The 26,452-nt window shown below is 43.1% G+C and overlaps 1 protein-coding gene across 1 annotated transcript; it reads right to left on the minus strand.

The window, feature by feature from the left end:
- Positions 1-985: 985 nt before the first annotated feature.
- On the minus strand, positions 986-16,715 carry cabp1b (calcium binding protein 1b; the record flags this gene model as incomplete). The annotated part of the gene is made up of 8 exons (XM_080529473.1): positions 986-1,011; positions 1,776-1,848; positions 2,289-2,363; positions 3,928-4,037; positions 4,532-4,675; positions 5,206-5,236; positions 6,795-6,965; positions 16,023-16,715. 8 exons carry the CDS (start codon positions 16,713-16,715, stop codon positions 986-988), a joined length of 1,323 nt encoding a protein of 440 aa, XP_080385599.1.
- Positions 16,716-26,452: the final 9,737 nt, after the last annotated feature.

The following is a 26,452-nucleotide window of genomic DNA, read 5'->3' on the forward strand; positions in this document are numbered from 1 at the left end:
TTAATCTCAATATTCATGCAGGACCATGTGCAAAATGGGGTATCAGGTAAGCCAGAAGTAAATAGTTCATGAGTCATGACTCTCTAACTCACGTGTCCCAACACTAAGAGTCTGCTGTTTTCTGTTTTCATGAAACAGCCTTCCTTAATGGGAGCAATTTCCCATATAAGGATGTTCAAAGCCCATAAAATGGAACTTGTATGATATGTTTGATAATGACTTTAAAAATATGAAGTGCATCAGTGCTAATATACATACATACATACGTATATAACATGTCATTCAAAACAGAGAGTTGGCTAGCATTATGCCATGGGTTTGACACTCACTCTTTACAGTAGATTTAAGACATGATGGACTCATACAATGGAGGGAAATCTAGGACTGCACAAACACTAAAACGCACACACACACACACACACAACATTGACAGTGTACAGAATATTGCCATTGAAAATTGTGGATAAATATTCCACTATCCCATAGGGGAATATGCTGTAGTTACAGGAGACGCTGGCTATGTTAGAAAGTGCTAAAAATGTGTCCCCATTAAAATGCTACAGCCATAACTAACAATGGCACTGGGTGTGTGAGAGAGGAAGAAGCCCAAACACCACATTGCTCTTTAATCCTGTAAACACATAGCAGTAGAAATGGTTTCAATAGGATTTGAAATGTACAATGTAAAACTGTCTGAGGCTGACTGTTGCTCAGTTCTTCTGTTAGAGACAGCATCATCACCAACAACATCATCATCATCATCATCATCATCATCATCATCAATGACATTGTTGTTCTGTCAGCCTCTGTGTTTGAATGTGGCAGATTCAGGGCAGGGCTTGATATGTTTTGCCTTTGATGTTGAGGAGTCCGAGGTTAGAGGTCGTCAGTCAGTACTCTATCATCTCTGCCTCTCCGTCTCCTCCTCTCTCATCAGGAAAGGCTCCAGACGCTACCGTGACCTACACATGTTTTACCTTGTACTTTAGCGAGACATCATCCGCACAAACTCTGGGGATGAGGAAAAAGAGAGAAATCAATCCAGCAAGAGAGACGAGACACAATGTATAAACCCCTGTAAAGAAAAGTAGAGCTAAAAAAGTGAATACAATGATGGAACTGCATGTGGGCACTACCAGTCAAATCAATGATACATTTTCTCATATCAATGCTGCTAGATCAAATTTAGACTTAACATTATAAATATTGATGGATTGAGTGCATAAAATGTGGGGAGCGAAGCTAACTGATGCAGCTAGCAGAACATACGGTCGGCTCTAGTAAGAATTGCAGTACATGCTATTTTTGTCCATCTGCCTGTATGCTTTCCTTCTTTTAGTAATCTATGAGGTGGCATAATCCTTATGGGGTGTGGAGATAATCCTGGTGTGGAGATAATCTGACAGACAAGCCTATTCCTTTCATCCTCCCACCTCACTGTCAGCATGATGCTGGAGTGTGTGTGTGTGTGTGTGTGTGTGTGTGTGTGTGTGTGTGTGTGTGTGTGTGGGTGTGTGTGTGTGTGTGTGTGTGTGTGTGTGTGTGTGTGTGTGTCTGTGCAAGTGAGTGTGCATGTTGTGAAAGAATAAGAGACCGGACAGCTGTGTTTATTTTGGGGGGTGTAAGATCCTCAGGGGTGTTCAAGCAAAATTGCTATTCCCACAATAGGAGATTTATGAACAGGGTACCTATTTTGCCAGGCTCTGTAGCAAAACCTTTGATTACAACAGACAAAACATCCAGAGGTCCACAAAGTGACCAACGAGATAGCTCACCTTCGAAGTCTACGTGTCCATCGCCATTCAGGTCAATGTCCCGTAAGATGTCCTCTAGGTCTCTGTGACCCACCTACCAGACATAGACAGAATATGACAGCTCAGTTGGAGACTACAGTGGGAAAAGCTCAGATATGTGCATGTAGACAGACAGACTGAATGGAAATGAATGAAGAAAGTGTGCTGGAAATGGTGCAATGTCCAGATTGAGACAGACAAGGTCACTGTGACTTGGTAAATATAAGTAAATGAAGGCAGCTGGTCATGCCAGGCAAATAAGAATGGACAAATCCCAACCAATGAATTGATAGATAATGGTGGGAAGGCTGAGGAAGTGTGTTCTCAAACAGTATAAAAGTAGATGTATTTTCAGTTAATGATTCGGTTGTTCTGCAGACCAACTCCAGGTCTCTGTTACTTAAATAAAGATCTGTATTCCTCTGACGTCTTCGCCTCCTGAAACTTTTTCCACTACGAAAACCAGGCCGACAGACAGACTCTTCTTTATCTTACCTGCTGACCTAGAAGTTTCTTCATTGCTTCTCTGAGTTCTGCAGTACTGATCTGACCATCGCCATTAGTGTCAAACTGAGAGAGGTAAAGAGTGAAATGTTACTGTAGCAATATATTGAGTAATGAGTCATTATTTTTACTGCATTCTACTATTGAAATCACCTAGATGATTACCTTCTTTTTAATAACATTTCTTCCTTCTCTTTCAGCTTAAGAATCTTTCTCTTCCTCTATTATCTCTCTCTCTTCCCTTTACTCCCCCATTACTCCCCCCGTATTCGATTAACAACTCTCTCTCTCTCTCTCTCTCCATCCCCTAGACCAGGGGTGCCCAATACGTCGATCGCGATCGACCGGTCGATCGCAAAGGTAGTATGGGTAGATCGCATGGCATTGAACAAAACGGAAAAAAAAAAGAAGAAAAAAGCCATCCTCACTATGGCTTTTGCCACTTGATTGACGTACAGGTAAGCCAGTCTGAGATCTGATCTTTTCACCTACACCTAACACGCGGTTCACCACGCATGCGCAGTCAACAGCACCAACTACAAAATACAAAATACCGGCGAGACTAATTACCTAGTTAGCCTTCCAATTTCTACTATTTACTATATAATACTAAATAAAGGCTATACAAATGAGTGGGGAAGCTGGACCAAGTAAGAAACCAATAACGTATAACTTCCATCCAGAATGATGTGATATTGGAAATGCTTCTGTCTGATCTGCAAACCTACGATGGCTATTTCGAAGAAGGGAAATGTGGCAAAAGAGCGAAAACGTACGGCTGCAACGATAGCTTCTTATCGCGTCAGTCACGTTCTTGTTAAACACAAGAAGTCATTCAAAGATGGCGAAATTGTGAAAAAAGTTTCTTGAGGCTGCAGATTGCCTTTTCGATGACAGATCCACAGTGGCTGGTGACACCTTGCAACCAGCTCCTACAGCCCTGACTACTAGAAACTAGCTGCCTCCTCCCAGTGCCAGGTCTCCCACTAAGGTAGAGAAATGCATTTATTTCCTCCTTTCAAACTAGGGAACTACCTGTTTTGTATCTGGTTTACTTTTCTGTTTGTTGGATCAGTAGTTGGCTATGGTACTGCAGACTGGCTGTCAGTGTGTGAGTGAGAGAAAGTGAGTGTGTGTGTGTGTGTGTGTGTGTGTGTGTGTGTGTGTGTGTGTGTGTGTGTGTGTGTGTGTGTGTGTGTGTGTGTGTGTAAGAGAGTGAGAGAGAGAGAGGGAGAGAGAGGGGGAGAGAGAGGGAGGGTTTGTGCTATGGCTCCCTATGCAGACTGGCAAATGTGTGTGTGTGTGTGTGTGTGTGTGTGTGTGTGTGTGTGTGTGTGTGTGTGTGTGTGTGTGTGTGTGTGTGAATGTGTGTGAGCGAGAATAGCAAAGAGGGAGGGTTTGTGATGGTCTTCTCCTGTGGTTGTGTGACAGAGAGAGGGAAAGTGTATTGTGAGTTTACTATGCAGGCTGGGAACTGTGTGTGTGTGTGTGTGTGTGTGTGTGTGTGTGTTTGTAGTACGTGCATGTACGTTTGCGATGTTGAAACTAGACTGGTAGATCTTGGCAGACTGGCTACTTGAAAAGTAGATCTTGGTTCCAAAAAGTGTGAGCACCCCTGCCCTAGACTCACCTCTTTGAAAGCATCCCTCAGCTCTTTGACCCCTATCATATCTGCCGTTTCAGCCAGCAGTTTGGGACCCATCAACTCTACAAAGTCCTCAAAGTCCACATGGCCTCCTACTGTGAGACAGAGTAAACAGGGATTCATTAAGAGGTGTCAATGTCAGAAATAAACAAACAAAACCGTTTAAACTGTATACAGTATATCTACATGGATGTTTTCACAATAAAACACATACACAGTAGCTTACATGAACACATTAATAATCTCTCTCCCTATGAGAGATGAGAGAGAGAGGGCTGACCAGATTTAAGCTCTACCATGTAGACACATCATATCAATATGCTTTAAGCCCCAAGACTATTTATAGAGGCGGCTGTGTTTTATGGCCTTTTCGGGGCTAATTGTTAAAGGGATCTGTGTCAGAGCTATTGGACCTTGAATTTTCAGAGCCCGCATGTGTAATGGTGTGTGCAAAATGCAAATATCTATCAAAGAAGAGAGAAGGCAGAGAGAGAGAACAAGAGAGAAAGAGAGCGAGAGAGAGAAAAGGGACAGCATGCATGCTTGTACACACACACACACACACACACACACACACACAGTTACTCACAATTCATGTTGATCTGCTGGCTGAGTTCTATCAACTCCATTTCAGTGGGCATGTATCCCATGGTTCTCATGCAGTTGCCTAGGTCCTTACAGCCGATAAACCCATCTTTGTCTTTATCAAACTCTTTAAATGCTTCACGCAACTCTGAGAAAGGCGGCATAGGGGAAGAAATATCAATATTAAGATCAATATCAAACTAAATGTCCTCAGTTTATGAAATCAGATAATTCAATCAGTTACATAGATTACTAATGAGAGTGAATGCATTTTTGTATTTAAATAATGGTACAGTAGACACAAGAACAGATGCTTTCGATAACCACCATGTTCACATCGTTAGTGGGAAATACTTCACCATGACGCAATGGAAAGGCACTCAAAGGCATCCACTATTAGAATGAAACTCAATAAACCATGCCTCTTTTTAACAATGCATTTTACCTAGGTAATTGTCTTAACTGAAATATTTATATATAATATATATAATGCACATATTTTGGCCAGCTCAAGGTTGTTTAGAGTTTAAATTAAAATAAATTAGAGTTTAGGTATTGAGTTTGGGTTTAGAATAATCCTGCAGTATGCCTAAACCCCAAATATCAAAATACCAACCTAGCCTGGATCACGTGATATCATGCAACATTGCGTTCATTGCAGCTCATCTGCTCACTCACCATCCATTTCCTCTGGCCTCAACTCGCGGTCCTGTGAAAAATCACATGCCAAGGTTAGGATGAAAATCACCATGTTGAGATTCTATTAGTCACCTCATGACCCCCCCAAACCTCTCAAATAACTCTTGTGTAAGATACCATCAACAAAACACTTGTCTGCAAAATGTTATGCCAAATATTTTGGGCATTTGGGGAGGAATAGCTAGGCATTTAATGAATGATCCATTCCTGTGTAATATTGATGTAACTGCTGTGACCCAGCCGGCATGTTAACATTTATTCACGGATGAATCAACGTCTTGGAGCAAGGTTGAATCACTGTTGAATTTTGTTTTGATTTTTGAAAGGAAATTTTGCATTAAACGTTGTTTCGATGTTGTTTTTTTCAACGTTGAAACAGCAACTGACATATTTCACATATTTCAACGTTGAGGGTCACGGGCCGGCTGGGGAGTTTTTTTTTGATGGCAGGGTATCTACTCGATACGGAGGGGCGGTGGTGGTGAGTCGCAGACACCTTAGGGGAAACAAACTGAATCAGTTCCTTCTTGTTCTCTATCAAGCTAGGTCTGGACTTTGAATTAGCCTGACCCCATCTCCACCTCTGCATCCCCTTAATATCCTCACAGGGCACATTATCAGGACAGGCTCTGAAGTGGTGGCAGTCTGCCAGGGACAGGTCAGAGTAGTTCTCTCCCTAATGACAGGACACTAACTCTTGCAAATTATTGTTGCTTATGCTAATGTTTGATAGTACTTTACCCTGACAATTGACCCAATCCGTAACAACTCAAAGTGAATGCCCAATACTGCCTAACCACCACACAAGTCGTAATTCCTCTCTCGATATGTAACTCTCAGTAACATATCTTGCAATTCATGTAACTCTAATGGAGCATATTTTTTGTATCTTTTTGACGTATCTTACAGCACCACACGTGGTCAACGCTGGTATAGCTAGATAATATGTGCACAGAGAACATATTCTTTGGTCTGCAGAAGCGATGCCCCTGATTGTATTCCGTTGGAGACTATGTTGACTATACGTCAAACGTGCTATATCTACCACAAGCATTTACAGTTTATCAGAGTGACAAAGAGCTCTAGTAGTGCCATCCCCCACACACACACACACGCACACAAGCACACACAAACGAACACACACACACACACAAGACAGGCATTCTATATGTATTGGGTTCTACGGGTTCTATACAGATACTATTGTAGATTGTACACCGGCACATTTTGGAGACCATTACCTGAACCTTTTCCAAGATGAATGTTTTGGCAAATGTGGGTAAAAAAAAAAAGTGAAGCAGAGAGAGAGAGATGTTAGGTGAGTATGACTGGCTGGTTATGTCTGTGAGTTTTTATAGCTGTAGAGGAACATAGGTGTCAGTATGTGAGTGTATGTATGTGTGTGTCTGTGTGTGTCTGTGTGTGTGTGTGTGTGTGTGTGTGTGTGTGTGTGTGTGTGTGTGTGTGTGTGTGTGTGTATGCGTATGCGTGAGTGTGTGTGTGTGTGTGTGTGTGTGTGTATGCATGCACATGTGCACGTGTGCATGTCTGTGTCTGGACTTACGTACAGCCTGCCGGCTCTCAGCGAAGCCCTTGCGTAGAAAGATGCAGGCAGGCCCCAGTACGTTGTGCATGTTGGCGCCGCTCTGGGCCAAGGCCACTAGGGGCTCAAGATAGTTCCCACCGTGGTGGCCCCCCTCCTCATAGGATGCTACTGCTTTGTAGCTCTTCTTCTGGTCCTGGGGCCACATCCAAGGTTGGATGTGGGGGGGCACATCCCAAGGTGGGGAGGGGGGGACCAGGAGAGAGGGGACGCAGGGGCAGAGACAAGGGTAGAGACCATCACTCCACTTGTGGACAACATGATGGAGCCCAACCAACAACAGAGGGCCTGGATGGTGGTGGGAGGAGTTAGAGGCTAAGGACATGTCTGTCAGTCAATCTACAGGGTCATGGAGTGGCTGGGTCATGGGTTCAGTCAAGGCAGAGGATAGTGACACAAGCTGAGGTTACATTTAGTACAACAGGGCAACAAACACCATCCCTCCTGTACCATTCCCAAAGAATGTTTTCTCTGCAGCTGAGGACACTTGTTTGCAACACAGCACACAGAGATCACGCTCAGAAGATAATCAATCCGACACAAGCTGTCGTGGGTCACAGTGATTTGGGGTTAAAATGGGAGGGTATTAAAAATAAAATAAAAACATCACTTTGTGCAAACACAAATGCTAAGTTATATTCATGCCAAGAATGCCACCCGAATACAAAGAAGGATGGCTTATTTGCACACACAGTCCAATTAGCCATTGTCCAAATAGAAGGAATAAAATCATTCAGCCATTACATTATAATGACCAGTTAGTTAGACCGGAGGGCAAAGGCAGAGCACACAACACACAACACCCAATTACAGTGGGATCTACAGGTTAATTAGAGGCATCATAGCCCACTGTTGAAGCCTCCAAATATATCTGTAATAAACTAATCTGTACTAAAGCTAATAAGGGCAGACCTTTCTCCAGTCAGAGAAGAGGTCTGTACACACACACACACACACACACACACACACACACACACACACATACTGTATTTGCCCCTCTAATGTGCATGACCTTCACACTCCATCTGTTGCAGGCCAGTTCCAGTGCCAGCTCCTGCCTTATGGTGCTGGCCACCACAGGAAGCATTGCCCAATGGGTAATCTTAGCAAGTGATGCATAGAACAGTGTCCTTAATTTGACGGTCCAATGTGGGGACATGTTCAAATCTAAGAAAATGTTTTAGACATTATATTAGAATGGGAGTCACTTAAGCAAGAACTTCCCTACAATTCCCTTCTACTGCAGACATATGGCTTTAACAGTTGGTTGTCATATTGTACAGCATCAACTCAAGGACGTACAGCTGTGTGGATGAAATGTATTAACGAGCCGGTTCCCTGATGCATGAAAAACCAATCCACTGCATTGCATAAATGTCTGATCTACAGTACAATTACACTTACAGTACCTTTAAGTATGACATTTTCTTTATTATTTTATTTTGTTCATGAGATCCATGTTCTCAAACAAACAATGGTTCTCAGTGTGGATACTTAAGAGTTCTGAGTACATCAGGGAATTATCCAAACACAGTTGTCACACTGAATAATCATGTAATGCTTGCAGCGGTAGTTGAGCCCTCTCAGAACAATGACATCCACTCAAACTGCTTGCCCTAGGGGGTTTGGCTCTGTAGTGCTTCTACGGGTTCAGTACAAATCAACAGGGCAGCGCCACCTGTTGACCGATCGGCTCCTCTGTCTGGATTCCGTAAGAAGAGGTGAAGAGGCAACGCCTGGACTCTCTTTGACTCATGTGGTTGATTGTGACATGAGCCTGCTTATTGACACTCATCCAACTCAGATAGTCAAGGGCAACACTAGACACTGGACTAATAGAGAGAGAGGGCAGGCAGAGTATCACTGGCTTCCACTGAGGATACACTCCAACACTATTGACATTCTACAGTCATGCTTACATTTAGCTATTCCTATGACAATCACCATCTATGGAAATCCCAACGCAGTCCTACGTAAACAATACAGAGACAACTATACAGTGCATACAGTATAGTATGCACAAAACATTGGTAAATAACGCCACTGTCCAGAGATCGTCAAAGTGCAGTCCCCCCCCAAAAATATTGAAAGCATCACAAGTCAGTATTTGAGGCTGGTCAGTGAACTATTCAATTCATCGATGCTCAATGAGGTGGATGAGAAAAACAGCAGTAGATTCTGGGCTGTTCTGTCTCCTCTAATATCCTCTAGCTTGTGAAAGAGCCCAGCTCCTCAAGACGCAGGGATACAGCTCAGTGCAGCACAGCGGTCAAAACCCAGTCATATAGTCCCATATACTATACAACAGGGTCAAAAGTCCAGAAGTCCAGTCCGATCAGGTCCAATAGCCTCCAGTCAATTATGGGACAGACAGTGAGACAGACATGCACAGACAGTCGGGGGGAGGGATCAGGCAGTCCATAGCCAGAGCGCCGTACAGAAAACCTTACCTTCTTGGAGAAATTTCTGACACAGTTCCCCATAGCAAAGTCCCTCTCGGTGTGTGTTTTGTCTGTACCTGTGTCTGTGTGTGCGTGTGTGCGTGCACATGTATGTGTGTGTGTTTGCATGTGCGTGTGTTTCTGTGCATGCATGGGATAAAGCGAGGTTGAGGGAATGAAGGTTCAGTGGGTCATCAACTGAGACAATAGGACATTTAGTGAGAGGGAGACAGAGAGCAGGAGAGATAGAGAGACAAGGATAGAGAAAGAGAGACAGATATAAGAAGAGAGACAGATGAAGAGAGCAGAGGGAGACAAACATAGAGAGTAGGGGTGTGCAGGATCAACAGAGGACCTACAGTACAGGGCAGGACATTGGGAGTCAAGGTGAGAGGAGGAGAGAGAGAGAAGGAAGAGGGGAGGTAAACTAAAACGGAGGACAAGAGAGAAAAACAGGAACGAACAAAAGATCGAAGAGAGACAAAGACATGAGAGGGAGAGGAGGCATGCGTGTCTTCTCAGTGAGATGCAAGTGCTCAGAGCACAAAATGCAAGATTGCTTATTCATTTGCTCACCATCCTCTCTCTCTCTTCTCTCTCTCCCTCAGTATCTCTCTTGCTCCCTCCCTCTTTTCTTCCCTCTCCCTTTGCTCTCTCTCTCTCTCACACACACACACACACACACACACACACTCTGTTGCACAGTTTTAAACCATCTATGCGAAGGGAGAGTGACAAAGAAGCTCGCATCGGACAAGCATATTACCTTCCCCCGAGCAAGAAACTGGAGACACTAATCCAAACACACACGCGTGCATACACCCGATTAAACACACACAAGGATGTGGGGCTATGGAGCTAAAAATATAACGCTCTCTCTCTCTCTCTCTCTCTCTCTCACACACACACACACACATACACATACACACACGCTCATCACAAAGTCATGTTAAGCTAGAAGGAATAGTAGTGAGATCAAAGCCAAAGCTCTACAAAATATACAAGAAGCAAACACGAAAGGCATGTGGATGCTGGACCACCCAGAATACACACACAAACACACACACACAAACACACACAAACACACACACACACAAAATCACAATCTGAAGCCAGTGAGTACCTGTGTATGCACCACACAAATCACTGTGTACAATCATGGGGGTCTGGGCATACTGCTTCAAAAAATGCAAGTGGCAAGAGTAATCCCAGAAATCACCTGCAAAGGCTGCCAACGATCACATAATGAATCGTTCATTTATTATCTCTCCTTCTTTATGTTTCTCTGCTGATGATTCATTCAGCCCCTCACCGTAGGCTCATTGTGAGCTTCAGATCACATCAGATATCAGACAGGAGCCGTCGGCTCTCATAATGTCAGCCCAGTGTGTGCACAGGCATGCACACAAACAAACACACACGCACACACACACACACACACACACATTCACACAATCACACACAGACACTGACACACACACACACACACACACAGACACTGACACACGTGCACACACATGCGCACACACGTGCACACACACACACACACACACACCACACTCACACACTGCTTACTGCACAAATAAACATGTGAAGATTAACAAAAAAACGTATGGCTAACTGCTTCTCATGCAGACCGTATTGGACAGATTTAACACCCACAGCCATCAAATTGCACACTCAAACGAAAGCACACATCACACACGCATACCCCCAAGCATGCTTTACAACATACACAGACACACACACATACAGACACACGTACATGCATACATTAGTCTGTCATGGGAGAGACAGCTAATTCCAAGAGGAAAATGGTAATAATTGCTTTTGCGGTTTAAAGAAGATTTGAGGTCAAAGATAATCCTGTTTGATCCAGTGCCAACTAGTGAGCTAAATTGGCTAGGAGATGAGATGAGAAGGTAGGTGGGGGGGGGGAGACTGGGTGGATTGGTAATAGTAACATCTCTCATCATGCCTCTGCCAAGCTCTCTTTATGTACCAGTGAATGTCCTGATGAAGCCATTAGTCATGTACAACCGACGTTTAGTACCTAATCTTGTTGATGATACCATATCACCTTACGCTCTCATTTCAATATTGACTTGCTCGCGTTTCATTTTCATATGATCCTGTTCCTTATATTTTATTACTCTGCATGGACCTACTGTATATAGCCCTGGAATGATTGGATGTTTCAGACGGCTCTGTGTGTCCTGACTGTCCTGTTGAAGATCACCAGAGGAGGAGTCAGTGATCCGAAAAAAAACATCTCAGGCAGAAAAAGACTGCAAGTGACCTTCACTGTGATAGGTCATTTCCTGGGGTGAAATATGACTGGTTCTCATTTGAGTATGAATCATTTATACGGTTGAATATGGTTATACTTGCACTGCAATAAAGTTGTCATCTTTCTATTTAAGACTAAATGATTCCCTTCCAACACTAGTGTAGTAATGATGACGGTATGCTTTTTTGTAAACCTTAGTTTTACAATATAATACATTTATTCATTGGTGTATTTCAACACATCATTCATGTCAATACATTTTTCCTATTTTTCAATATGCTTTTTCACCTTGTCTAACCTCTGTCTGTCTCCCTGTCACACACTGATTTGCTTTTCAATGGCTGCAACTATCTTCAGGTTTCCATAAATATTTATTAACATGCAGGTGCATACACTCACATGCGAGCACACACACACACACATACACACACACACACGCATGCACACGCACACACACACACACACACTTCATGGTGATGACGTCTACAGCACCTCTTTTACAACCTTCCTTCAGAAAATCGCAAACCCAGTCTCTATAAATAGCCTTTGGGCTATAAACATCTTGAAGACAGAAATGAAGTATGACAGTACTATCATAGCAGCTCATTCACCTTCTCCCTCTCCTATGGTACACAGACCTTTCATCATCATCTCTCTTCCCCGTCATAGAGGCACCCTCTGTTTTTCTCCGCCCCCTTCTTTCTTCTCTCCCTTTCAGACATCGTCAAGGTCAGTCTGACCCAGGCAGGAGACAGGGACGGAGAGAAAGAGAGGGAGGGAAGGAAGGAGGAAAGGAGGGATGGCCAGAGTACCAATGAAAAATGAAAAGGAGCAGCATTGACATAGTAGAGAGACATAAGGGGGGGAGAGAGAGAGAGAAAGAGATATTGGTGGAAGCAAGAAGATTCAGTGAAAGAAGGGAGATGGAAAGGGAATGGTGGGAGTGGAGAGGAGCAAACAGAAAAGGGAGAGAGGAAACCTTTTGCTGGACAGGTTTCCGTACATTGTCTGCAAAGCTGTCAGCTGCTGTAAGACAGAGGGAGCTGACGAGTGTTGTCCTTACGTAACCATGCCCATGTCTGACTACCTACCTATTCTTCTTCCTCCAATTTATCCAATTCCTTCACTCTTCATATCTCTGCTCTGTCACTACTGTTCCTGCTGATATGAAACAAGATGTAGAGTTGCTTCTGGGGCATACACATAACCATACAAACACACACAAACACACAAAAACACACACACACACACACACACACACACACACTTATCAACTAACAAACACCTGCACAAAATCCCGTGGCTCTTCCTCCCACTGTATAGTGATTTAAAATGAGTGAGCAAAAACAATGATATACTGTATGTCCTGCCACCCAATGAGCAGTTCTGAATTATTTTTCACAACTCAAAGGAAGCGTTTCTTTCTTGGGTATCATCGTCAATGACTTTGTTGTGGCTCAGAAAATAGGCTGAAGGTCTCATGGTGAGAATTCCATGTGGGACACACACACATTTCTGCCCTTGACCAAAGTGACCTGAATGACTAAATGAATTAATGTTAAAATGCACACACAGTAGGTCAAGTATGTCTCTCTGGACCTCATTGGAGCTATCATGCAGAACATGTACAGTGCACGAACGTACTGTATGGAGCCATGTTCAAAAAGCTAGCTACAAACATTAACGTTTTGTTTTCCTCAATGTTATTGAGGGAAGATGCTGTTATCATAGCTGACCAATTGGATGTCATCATATTTTAGTATATGTACCCTCTATATGTGCTACATAATATATAATAATAATCATAATAATAATAATCATAATAATAATAATCATAATAATAATAATAATAATACATTAGACTTATATAGCGCTTTTCTAGACACTCAAAGACACTAGACAGGCATACTGTATCTGCATCAAGGTTGTTGTTGTTTTTTTTGCAGGAATCAATCACCTTAAACCACTCAACATTCTCATGTGCTTTTCTCTCGATGTACCCCACCTCCCCCACCCACCCCCACAGATCATCTATTACCATAATTCAGTACAATAAAAAATTAAAGCATGGTATTTATATGGATGCCTATTAAAAAAAATGTTTTGCTTCATGCTGAAATCCCTGCTTTAGTCACCAATTTGCAAACAGGCTTTGTCAGGTAGCGTGGTATCCGAAGGATTTGAATATTTTCACCATGACACAAAAAGGCCCTTCTCCTCCGCGCTCTTATAATCAGGTCTTGGGAGAGCTATATTTAGCTTCCACTGGCAGCAAATGAGTTCTATAGGGATTGTATTCAGACCTTGATGTTACATAAGAAAATATGAAATATGAAATCTCAGCGGGTATAAGCTCACTCTATGTCAGAATATCCATTAAAAGACTTACTATTAAAAGACTAGTAAAATGATGCTCATGTAAAGGTGAAAGGAAGTATCACTTACTCAATCACTCACTCACACAGACACACACACACAGTATGAGTACATCTAGATGCTACGTTATGTAGCAGTGGTCTGTGGTTGTGTAGCAGTGGTCATCCATGTAAGATGGGCCTTTATGAGGGTAACACAGAATCCAAATGGAATCAAACAAATAGATCAAAAATACTATTTTGACCTTGGTCAGCTGGAAATATCTGTATACAGATATACAACATTGAAAGCGTTTCTATCAATTAGCATAATTGCACATGCCAACTATAGTGATTTGGCATGGCCTCTCATATTTATATTGAGAAATAATCACAATGTCAACAATGTCTGAGAGCTTTACTGACAAGCATACAATGAAACACTGTAACCTTGCCCACCCTTTTCCAATGTCACAGTCAACCAAGCATTAATTTGACATATATTGTCATTAGAGCTCCTTTAATATTCCCATTTCAAAACATCCCGACTGGATAAAGTGACAGAGGGGCTAACACATGGATTCTCACTGTAGAGCAGGTTGAGAAGAGATGCTGTATGTAGCACAGCAGCACTGCATGGATTTGCTTTGGCTGGAGCTCCTTTGTCTGATTGAAGCTCTGGCCTGGATTGAGTGAAGTTATTTCTGGCACACATTAGCACATGGGGAACTTATTGTCTCGTCCTGAGCTTTCTAACTCCCTCAACACTGAGACGAAAATCGCCACACGAAGAAAAGAAGAGAACCCAGTAACTGGAGAGCAACAAAAGCATGGAAGGAATATGAGGACTTGAGGAAGGATTTTGTATTAGTATGGGGTTCAGGAGATAGGATGCAGGAAAGAAGAGATGGGAAGGAACACCCCTATTTTGTCATCCACCCTCACACACCATCTTTGCCCATCCATCTAACAGTTCACAGCCCTCTAACATATGGTAGATCATAGATCATCCTTTGTTTCCTTGCTTCTTGAACTCTGACATAAGATTATGTGGCAACTAATTTAGTTCCATATCTTGTTGCTAATTGAACAAATATTGATTTTGATGTGCGTGTGTGTGTGTGTGTGTGTGTGTGTGTGTGTGCGTGTGCCCTCCTCCTCCCCACTAATTTTTCCACAGGACTGGATACATGATCCACCTGCCATTGCTTAGGTGACAGGCATGATGAGAGTACCCTCATTCATATCGGGACGCATGATAGCCTGCCATTCTTTTCCATCAAACTAATGGTTATTAGATACAAATAAGATTTGGACTCAAAACACACATACATTTTTTATGTGGTCAGATGAGGTGAGCGGGTGTCCAGTCACACCTGGGTTGGATTCCTGCTCCATCTGCTGCTCACCTTTGAACCTAAATCAACCTGACACTAGAAGGAAGTATCACTTATGTCTAAACTGTCAATAATTTAGCTCTGATAATATGATGATGCCAGAAGGTAAACAAAGAAACTCCATCTAAAGGAAATCCTGTGTATAAATCATTGAATTTTATTTGACTTCATATTACAAACATTAAACTAAAACGTCTGATATAAAATGCATTATGGCCTTGAAAACGTTGAGAGCTGTTAGAGTGTAAATAACCTAATGCTTTATTATCCCTATACTACACTGTTGACATTAACTATGTGGGTTGTACAGTAAGACATAGGCTAGTCCTTCCCTACTGAACAACAACTCAACATTCATTAAATTACTGTTAAAGATGTGATTTCCCCGTCGCATTGTGTTACACAACAGAACACCTACGCGTGTATGTGTGCTTGAGTGAGCACTGCAAGCCATTGCATCATAATTGAGGACTTTAGTGTAGAGTTTATTTTCCTGGATTTTGTTGGGAAATTCTTAGACTGTAAGACTTGTAGGCCTATAGGGGGTATTTTAATTTACATTTGAATTGTGCAATTTTATTACGCGCGTAATTTGTATGTAGTAGGCTAAGTGACTTAACATAGTCTGCTCCCCAACTACTTGTTGAATCGCTTAACTAACTTTGAATGTGTTCGAAAGTCATGAATTTGTCCAGACACTGAGCTGCTTACCTGCCCGAAGACCGATTTCACTATCGGGTGAAGATTGGCGTCATGCTCGGACGAGGGTGCGCTGCGTCTTTTGGAGGTGCGGCTGGACACTGCTGGCACTGGCGAGGACGTGGCAGGTGGATCAGAGTTTAAACTCGTGGACGACCCCACGTCAGTTTTGTCCTTCGGTTCAAAAAAATAAGCAGTATCGTCTGGGTGCTTTGGATACGAGGGAGTTGGCGAGGACCTTCGGTCCGGGCGTGAGTTGCCGTGTTGTTGAGGCGCCGGCGGCAGGTCACCTCTGGAAGTGTTGTGTTGGTGGGCTGGGTGTCTGGTCGGTTTACTGTGCCCTTTCCCGCTCCGATCCACCCGCTGGCTCCTGTCCTCCTGGCCGTAGACGTCGTCGACGACGGTGCTGCTTTGGTGGTGATGGTTGTGGTGGTGGTGGTGGTGATGCTGGCTTTTGTGTCCCCGTTTATCATCCCCATTACGGAGACCAGCGTGTCTTGGTTGACAAAGGGGTCTACGCGCGCTCGCCTCGCAGTCCTCGGTCCAGCCCGTCTCCTCGGGCACATGGCTACCTTCGGCATAACGATGGTGACTGCTGCGGTGGCTGTGCGACCCGTGCTCAGGGTGGTGAGCAGACCTGCGATTTACTGCTGAAGATCTCAGCAGAGAAGTGGTCGAATCGCTCTTTGGAAGAGAGGTGCTCATTGCCGTTCCCTTTGCCTCGGTGAATTACTATGTGCAGATGCAGATGCCACGACTAGACTGGAGATCGCGAAGACAGTTCCCCCCATGTACAGGTGTTCAGCATTAAGCCAGCGTGTACTCAGAGTCTCAGATTCAGGGCAGCCTGTTTGATCCCTGAGTGTTTTCGTGTAGGATATTTATCTGTACAATGCTAGCAACACCCACCTACACACGCTCATGGTGATAAAGTTCTGAATGCCACCTGCTTGTTCAGTTGGAGAGACGCGAGGACTGACAGTCAGTGTTCGTTACATGCAGGCAAAGTGGTCCTTACGTGCACCACGGGCAGCTTGCGTCAGTGATTTTGGGTGCATTTAGAGGAGGATTTCTACTGTTGCCTGTGGCATGTGGTGTGTCGTTCGGTCCCGCGTCACGTATCATAATGACCTGTATTATAAGATGACACATTACATTTCTAAAGAATCTCAAATGAGGTTCAGAGTCACGTGTGAGACAGGATACGGTGAGAGAGAGAGAAGCCTAATTAACGATACTGACTGACGCTTTCCTGACAAGTTTGATTCACAGTTATTAATGACCCAACACAGAACTCATGTGACTCACTATAGGCCTAATTGACAGTTTGTTAGAGCTCATTTATTAACGTGAAGCTCTATTGCTCAATGGGAGTAGCCTGAAAGAAAACCAAATATACATTTAGTTTTCAACAATGTCTAAAAATGCTCACTCCTACTGGCGTTTTGCTCTTTTCAGTCCCCTCTGTCACTCTGCCCTCTCTTCTTTCCCGCTTCTCTGTGGGGTAAACTGATGTTCACACACTGACAGTTGGGTAGGTTAATGTAACTCATACTGTAGTATCATACATTCACCTCTCATCACTCAACGAGATTCCTCCAACAACCATCAGATGAAATAGTCTCAATGGTGTAGGTCTACACCCCAAAACAGTACAATCATGAGTAAATGAGTAATACAAACTAAACATTTCTTCAGTTCATTTCTCATAGGTTTCACTTTTCTGGTAAGGGCCCCATGTTGCCTTGGATTCAGCGTAGTGGTAAATTGAGTTATGCTGGGGTGTGCACAGAGGTTTAGAAAAAGGATTTTGGTACCCTAAATACCTGTGATTATCTCACACGTACAGTATGTGTCCAATGCATACCAGTCTCAATGGAAAAGGCAAAAAGGAAAGTGAAGAATGTCAATAGCCTATACATTCTTGACCATGCTGCATTTATGAGAGCACCAAAGATAACAAAGATGTAGGGCAATAGAAGAGTTAGCTGTAAATACATTTGTTTTTCATCAATTTGGAGCATAGCATATCTTTGTTTACAGTTATGTTACATAATGGAAGAACTGCAGTGAGTTAATAAGCAACGAAAGTGAAGCAGAGTACAGTGGCTGCAGTAAAACGTGACAGTCCTCCAGTCCCATCTGCATGCCCATGGTCTTGACTCTCCTAGCAGATGTCCAGAGATTGAGGGCAGAAGTGTATACATACACTATGTGAGTCAGAACAACGTTAACAGACCCAATTAGACACCCAAGCTCCCACAAACTGTGTTTGAGCGTGTGAAGCTGATAAGTGAGCATTACCCCCACTGCCCCCCCCCCCCCACACACACACACACACCACCCCTCTCCCCTCCCTCCTGTGTCTCTCGGGAGTTTGTGTTCTCTGACATCTGTGTCTCTGTCTACGCTGCTCGAGGGAGAGGCAGAGTATCTCACTTCATCTCTCTTTCTCCCCCCTTCTCATCAGCCTGCTCTAATTCCTGTTCTACTTCCATCCTCTCATCTCACACCGTTTGTCTCTCCCTGTCTTACCTGTCCTGGTTTTCTGATGCCAAAATGTCACCAAATGATGATTTGCGGCTCTAAAGATGATCTGGAAAATCTGATAATAGGGTACTTTGGGGAAGCTCATCAACAACGTTATGTTTTCTAAATCTGTTACTGTGGTAAGTCAGTAATTTTTACCTTTATTAGAGACAAGTGAATCATAGTATATTAGCATAATGAAAGATGCTGTTTCTTGTTGACTCTCTCATACATACATACATACTCTCTCTCTCTATCTCTCCCCCCCTCTTTTCAGAATGCACTGAGCTCCAGCAGGGGACCCATGGGCCTCAGGGTGCAATATGGCCCATTTACAGTCCACACAGAGACAAACTAAAACAACACAAAGTTCTGGCTGGGTCAAATCAGCATCTCTCTGGGTTTACTGTACAGTTGCCATCCTCCTCTGTTTAAATGTGTGTGTGTGTTGATGAACGAGGTTGTTGTTATTTTATTGAATAGAGAACAACAATATTGTATAATGATAAGCTCAAATCTCCCTGTCTAAATACTACTCGTTCAGTGGAGTGTAATTCTGACATAACTCATACCCACGTCCGATTCCTCTTAGACTGCTATGTAACAGTTACTGAAACAGGTTTAAGTCACCTTTCTCTCACTATCAGTTAGAGAAACTAACTTGTATTTAACATTTAGAACTGTATTTTCTTTCTTATTCTCTCTCTTGCTCGTCTTACATTTTAGGCTTTCTCATCTCATTCTAAATGCAAGAAAATCTTTTCCCAAGAGAACTCAACAAATGTGTTTGCTTGTCCACGTTGCCCTCTCCGTGTCTTATCACTGGCCACATCTTGCACCCCAATTAACCTGGTCCCCTGGCACAGTTTGGTACCACTGAAAGATTAATCAGAAGGTTGAATAATTAATCACACAGCAGCTTGGAGCCTACAAGGTGAGGACAGGCATTGAATTAATTAATAATTAATGTTTTATCTGATACTCATATCACAGGTACAGTTGGGTCAGGAGGACATACGTCTACTGTTTTAAAGCCACATAATTGTATTCAGTGTTCATGTCAAGTGCCCACGTGAACTTAGAAAGAAACAGAATAATACATGTGTTTAATATATGTATTATCTGATGAACCATATAATGTTTGCTTTGTGAAGAGGCATCTCTCTCTCCCTCTATCTATCTCTTTTTTAATAATTTGATGAATTAATTCCTCCAATGGCTATGTCTCTCACCTTTTCACAGCCTTACCTCCTTTAATGCCATCCTATATACTCTACCATGAAATTTATGAAAATAGGTTGAAATAACTTGTAACTTATCTGTGTCTCAAGTGTACTGCATTGTACACCCAAACAGTGTTTAGCAAACACACACACTTTTCTCTGTACTTTTAAAAAATGTTCTCCAACGGAAACCCCATTCCATCTCTCTTTCTCTCTCTGTTCCTCTCTTTTGCTCATTCATCTGTTTGTCTGTTCATCTACCTCCAAGTGCATCTTAACACTTGCTGGCCTCTAACCTTGTTGAGAACTAGTTGAGAACAACGTGGAGGAATGGCTATGCAGACTAGTCGGCCTCTAATGACAGAAATGACCAAAAAGCATGAGAAAAAAAAAAAGAGCAAACAAAAGATTGTATGTGCTATGTGGTAATGATCACAGTTCTACAAGTATACGAAGGACTTAATAGGGACTGTTAAAGATTGTGAAAATTACAAGAATGACTGAGAATATCCATAACCCCAAACACAGTGGAGACTGCAGGGGAGGTGGATGTGGATGGGAGGGAACGGGGGGTTGGTTTGGGTGGGGGGGTTTGAAGGATGCAAAAAGGACAGAATAATAACTAATACTATTTATAGAAGCCCAAAGACATTTGTCTCGCTACAAAACACACACCCCTGCCCCATCTGCGTGCGCTCTTGCTTTCAATTAAGTAATTAGTTGATAACATAGCAGCTATTATGAGTAGATAATTATAGCAATTGATTCGGTATGACATACTTTATATGATGTCTAAGCTAAACAATAGAAGAAAAAAAATACAAGTTAAAAACAAACAATTAAAATTGCTTTCTGGAACGTTATGAACTACTGCATGTCTCTGCTCTGCACCGCATTGATTTTAAATGATCCTTGACCGTTTTTAAAGCACTCAATGGATTGGCCCCTCTCTACCTCTCTGAGATTTTGCACCGCCACACCCCCTCCAGATCCTTTAGATCAGCAGATCAGCTACTGCTGGTGGTGCCCAGAACCAGGCTAAAAACCATGGGAGACAGAGCTTTTGCGGCCGCTGCACCCAAGCTTTGGAACAGCCTCCCTCTCCACGTACGGGCCGCTCAGACCCTGGAGGTTTTTAAATCCCTCCCAAAAACCCACCTGTTTTCCCTGGCCTTCCCCCCCCACTTAGCCATCGTTAGGTCCCTGGCTTTTATTGTTTTATTGTTGTTAGTCCTTTTATCTTCTCTTCTTTTAATTTGATCATATCTTGTATTGTGTTGCATTTGATTTACTATCCTGCACTTTACCTGTTCTACACCTGTGAAGCACTTTGGTTCAGCTGCTGCTGTATGTAAATGTGCTATATAAATAAAGCTGACTTGACTTGACTTGCTCTACTTGGTCTTTGCTCTCAACCACAATTCATCAGAACAATATCCACTCATATAATACCACAAACATTCTGGCCATTCTGGAATAATCAACATCTTTATGCTTTTCCCCCCATCACAGTGTTTTATCTAAAGCAAAAGGACAAATGTAAAGGTTAAAAAGCCTGCATACTGTACTAATGACGCTGTAATGAGTCTATTCTGCTCATTAATTATCATGAGCATGGTTTCTCTGAGTTCTTATGTTACCTATGAAGAACATGTCCAGATGTCCTGGTGTTAAGTTGCTAGACCAAAGTTCTATCATTAAACGCGGAAGACGGTTGCTTTACTTTAAATCATAGCTTATTAATCAAATGATTGTGCTCTATTGAATACTTAGATATCCCACAACTACTCTGTTGTTGACATTGATTGGATAGTTTATATTAATATGATATTCACCTCATCCCATCAACCCAACTCATTACCCCTAAGAAATTAAATACAGTTGTATTCAATTGATGTTTTAAATCAAGCATATACTGTACAAACCTGAAAAGGTATCTCAGAAAGCTGTGGATTAGATTCACTCAAAAAAATGTTTTACCTTTATTTAACCAGGCAAACATGTAAGAACAAATTATTATTTACAAATGCAGCCTGACCAAAAAGCAATGGCTCTTTGGGGGGGGGGGGGGGGGCTAGAATAAAACAAGGTTAAATAATTTACAACAATAAAACAATAAAACACTGGCAAATACAGATGCATTAAAATAGTCCTCAGTCAGAGAGAGGGGAGAGAGAAGGAGGAGGTAGGGGAGAGGAAGAGCGGAGGTGAGGGATTAGCGGGGGTAGTGGAGCAGGGGTACTTAAAATGAGGCAGTGATGGGTTATGGAATGGGTGAGAGACGGTGATCAGCAGGTGCAGTGATCGACTATGGTTCGATGCAGGATTTGTTTGAAAGCAGTGAGTGAGGTGAGGGCGGTGAGTTTGAGGGTGTTCTGTAAGGTGTTCCAGTCGTGTGCTGCAGCGAACCGGAAAGCGCTGCGACCGACAACGGTACGGGCTTTGGGGATTGATTAATTGATTGATTGAAAACTTTATTAGAAGATTTGCAGAAGTAGGTACATGAAAGTACATATTACATACAAGGTCAACTAACAGGATAAAAACCCAAGAAAGCCACTGGCTTATTTCAATTGGGGTCCTTGATACTCAATTAATCGTTACATGTAAGACAGACAAAAAACTAGTACTATCTACAAGATAATACAGACAAATAACTAGTACTATCTACAAGATAAACATACATCCAACATGGGAAGAACAATACAACAAAACATAAGGTATGTACAGCGGGTAGGACAGGTGGGGACATACACCACAGGTGGGGGCGGGGGACAAAACACAAAGTATGTACAGTGGGTAGTTCGGGCAGGGGGACAGACATATAATATGTACAATGGGTAGTTCGGGCGGGGGGACAAAACAACAAGTATGTACAGTGTGTGGTCATGGTGGGGGGGGGGGGGGGGGGTACAAAAACACCAGTAGATTTAGGCGGGGGGGAGGGGGGGGGGCGACATAACAACATTGCGTTTGCTCAGAGTGTAGACCAGGTAGGGGGGTGAGGATTGGGGGATGGGGGGGTTGTCCATTGTTCCACGGTTTCGGTAGAGAGTCTCCGGGTGGTGGGGGAGGGGGGGTCGTCGCCGGGTGGGGGAGGGAGGGGGGAGGGGGGGTCGTCGCCGACTGAAGCCTTTGGTCGTGTAAGCCTGTCTAACCTCGCTGCAGCTCCGGGCTTTCATCTGGGATGGTGAGTCGGACAAGATCACTGGATCTTAGAACGATGACGGGGCGGTGAGAGAGGTGCAGAAGGGATGAGAGGTAGAGAGGTGTTTTGCAAAGTATGGATTTGTAGATAAGATGAAGCCAGTGACAGAGCTTAGATGTGGATGTCTCTATTGAAAAGCTCACCATCGCCTCCTGGTGTTGAAGACTAGAGTATTGAATATTCCATTTAATATTCTATTCACTACACTAGTCACTACACTGTATCATTACACCATGTAGTGTATATAAAAAGTATGTAAAAAGCTTTATTTATCATTATCAGACTTAGAACATTTGAGTGAACTGTCGCTATTATCAGATAACGAAGTATTTATCTCCATGGTCCAGTTTTCGCATGTTGAGATTTACAGTAAACCTATGGAATATCCTCTTCTTTTTGTTTTGGTGATACATTTTTTATTATTATTTCAGGGAATAATACAAGGGAGTGGTAACAAACAATGAAACACAAGAGAGAAATACAATGACAAAAAGTACAAATACAAAATTCCCATAAACCTTCCACCCCCCTCCCCGCCCATCTCCCTTTGCCCCAACAGTCCCTCACCTCCCCCTCCTCCCACAAATGTCCCTCCCCCACATACCTCCAAACCACCCGCCCAATCACGGCCCCCCTCACTCCACAGGACCCCATGGAAGGAGCAAATAGATTAGGTTGCAAATAGTAAGGACTTGAGAGTAGTAATGGTTTGATCCCAGCATGAAAAATTATCATTATCAGAGATTGCCTGATGCCTGTTAGCTATCCAGTGTTCCATGGCTATGGAACATGGCTGGATATGTCTATGAAGCCAAATCGCCGTGTAGTCTAGGCCTAAGATCCACCTCTGCGTAGTCAAAGAATGGGTGACTTCCACCTGCAAGCTAGTGTGGTATATTTTGGCCTGTCCTGCTGGGAATGGGGGTTGGGAATGGGGGTTTTATGACTCTGTGTTGGAGAGACCTCCTGGCCTCTCCCTCTTGACCATCTAGGTAATGTGATAGGACCACTGGCTGTGACTGCATTTTGACTTTGTTTATAAGTAAGGGTGTGGGCTCTGAGGGAGGGTTCTTCTTCTCTCCCACCTCTTGACCAAGCAGCTCTCTCTCTCTCTCTCTCTCTCTCTCTCTCTCTCTCTCTCTCTCTCTACCAGGCCGCTCCTCTCTGGCCCTCTCTCTCTCTCTCTCTCTCTCTCTCTCTCTCTACCAGGCCGCTCCTCTCTGGCCCTCTCTCTCTCTCTCTCTGTGCCTGACCAAGCAGCTCCTCTCTGTCCCCCTCCCCCTCTCTCTCTCTCTCTCTCTCTCTCTCTCTCTCTCTCTCTCTCTCTCTCTCTCTCTCTCTCTCTGCCAGACCAGCGTCCAGCTTTGATGTCTGTATACTTTTGTATTTTGAATAAATGGTCTTAACCTGCTCAATAACTATTCTTCATTTTAGTAGCCAACAGGTTAGAAATATACAACACTAGCCTTTTGGCTATGGAGGACCAAGTCTGTCAAAATTAACAATAAATATATAGATAAATAAATGAGTGTATGAATAAATAAATGAATGAATACACACAGTAATAACGAAATACATTTCTATATTTATTTATTCTTTTACGCATTCATTCTTTGTTTTCCACATTCATTCTTTGTTTTCCACATTGTTTTCCACATTCATTCTTTCTTTTCCACATTGTTTTCCACATTGTTTTCCACATTCATTCTTTCATTCTTTCCCCGATTATCAGATCTGTATGCAAATATAGGGGCGTGTCTCGCATTGTCATTGGTTGATGTCCCACGCATTTTCATTGGTTGATGCCCCACGCATTTTCATTGGTTGATACCGCGCGTGACGTGGAAAAAGCGACAAAGTCGAGATAGTCCTTGGGCCAAACCATTTTTCATTACCATCTGGGTGGGCAAATTCTAGATGTTATTTTTTTTATTCCTATACATCCCTAGATTATGTTTTGATATGATAGACCTTTTGGTTTGGCAGCTTATTAGTGGTTAGTGGTTAGGGTTAGGGTTAGGTCCCTTGCCATATCTTGCTCCCTTTCGCATGATTCGCGCGTAGCTGTGCTGTGGTTGTGATAGAGACATGATAGAGACATATCACAAACCGTCCTCCAGAAATCAGCAACTCCAGGGCACTCCCATACCATATGGGGAAAGGTGCCAACTGTATTTTGTGTGCACAGAGTGCAGTTAGGTGAGGGTATGGTTTTTATTTGATGTAACAGATATGGAGTAATGGAGTATGCCCTATGTATAAAATTGAAATGAATGACCTGGTGGTTGGGATTTCTGGAGGATAGCGATATGTTTTGCCAAATGAATTGCCAGTTTAAACTGTTGTGTGGTATAGTCTCTTTCCACACTCTGTCAATGTTTTAGTGGTTTTAAAGAAGCCTTAACCAGGATGGAGTAAAAAGCTGAGACCTGACCCCTGGATCTGGTGAGTTCTATGTGAAATGGATGCGTTAGTGAGCTATAGGGTACCCCGTAAGTGTGCATTGCTGTGCGTAACTGAAGATAGAAAAGGAGGTACCCGGTAAATTCAAGTGTCTCAGAATGTCTTGGAATGAAGGAATATCCTCTTCTGTTTATAGAATAAGACCCAGGGTAATGCTCTGTTGAGCATCTGGGTATGCTCAACATAAGGGCCTACATTCACTCTGTGTCATTGACATCCAGTTCACATCCTCTAAAACTGTGCTCTCTCTGTCAAGGCAAAGTCCTGCTTGTCCTGCTTGTCCTGCTTGTCCTGCTTGTCCTGCTTGTTTCTGCACACTGCATCTGACAGTAGAGTGAGAAATTACAGGAAAAGGATAGCAAGGGTCAGCATGAGAGTTATTAAGTAAAGTGACAGTAGTGGCACTAGAAGTACAGTTTGTCCTAGAATGTGTGAAACTCTCTCTCTCTCTTTCTCTCTCGCTCTCTCTCTCTCACGCACACACACACACACACACACACACACACACACACACACACACACGCACGCACGCACGCACGCACACACACACACACACACACACACACACACGCACACACACACACACACACACACACACACACACACACACACACACACACACACACACACACACACACACACACACACACACACACACACACACACACAGTATTATGTCCTAGTCCTTCAAAGTATCCCACTTACGTTAGTCAAGTCAAATCAGGCTTATGAGAGATAGGCTACAGATAAACTGATGCTTTACAAATGCACAGAAACCGATCTAATAAATAGCTACAAGTAAAAAAGCAAAGATGATCATTTACTTCCCATAATGAATGACATTCCTAAACAAAATCACATTCGCTTTCACTACAGAGGGAGGGGGGGAGGAGGTAGCGGGTAAGTTGCGCCGTGACAACTTTGCCAAAGAGACTCGCTGACTTCATTGTGCGCATTTGAGAGACAGATCAGTAGCCTAGTCTGCGCTTGGCAAAGTGTGAAGTCTTGAGGGGAAAAGG

Source organism: Nansenia antarctica (assembly GCF_963989245.1).
Source record: "Nansenia antarctica genome assembly, chromosome: 4".
Classification (NCBI taxonomy): domain Eukaryota; kingdom Metazoa; phylum Chordata; class Actinopteri; order Argentiniformes; family Microstomatidae; genus Nansenia; species Nansenia antarctica.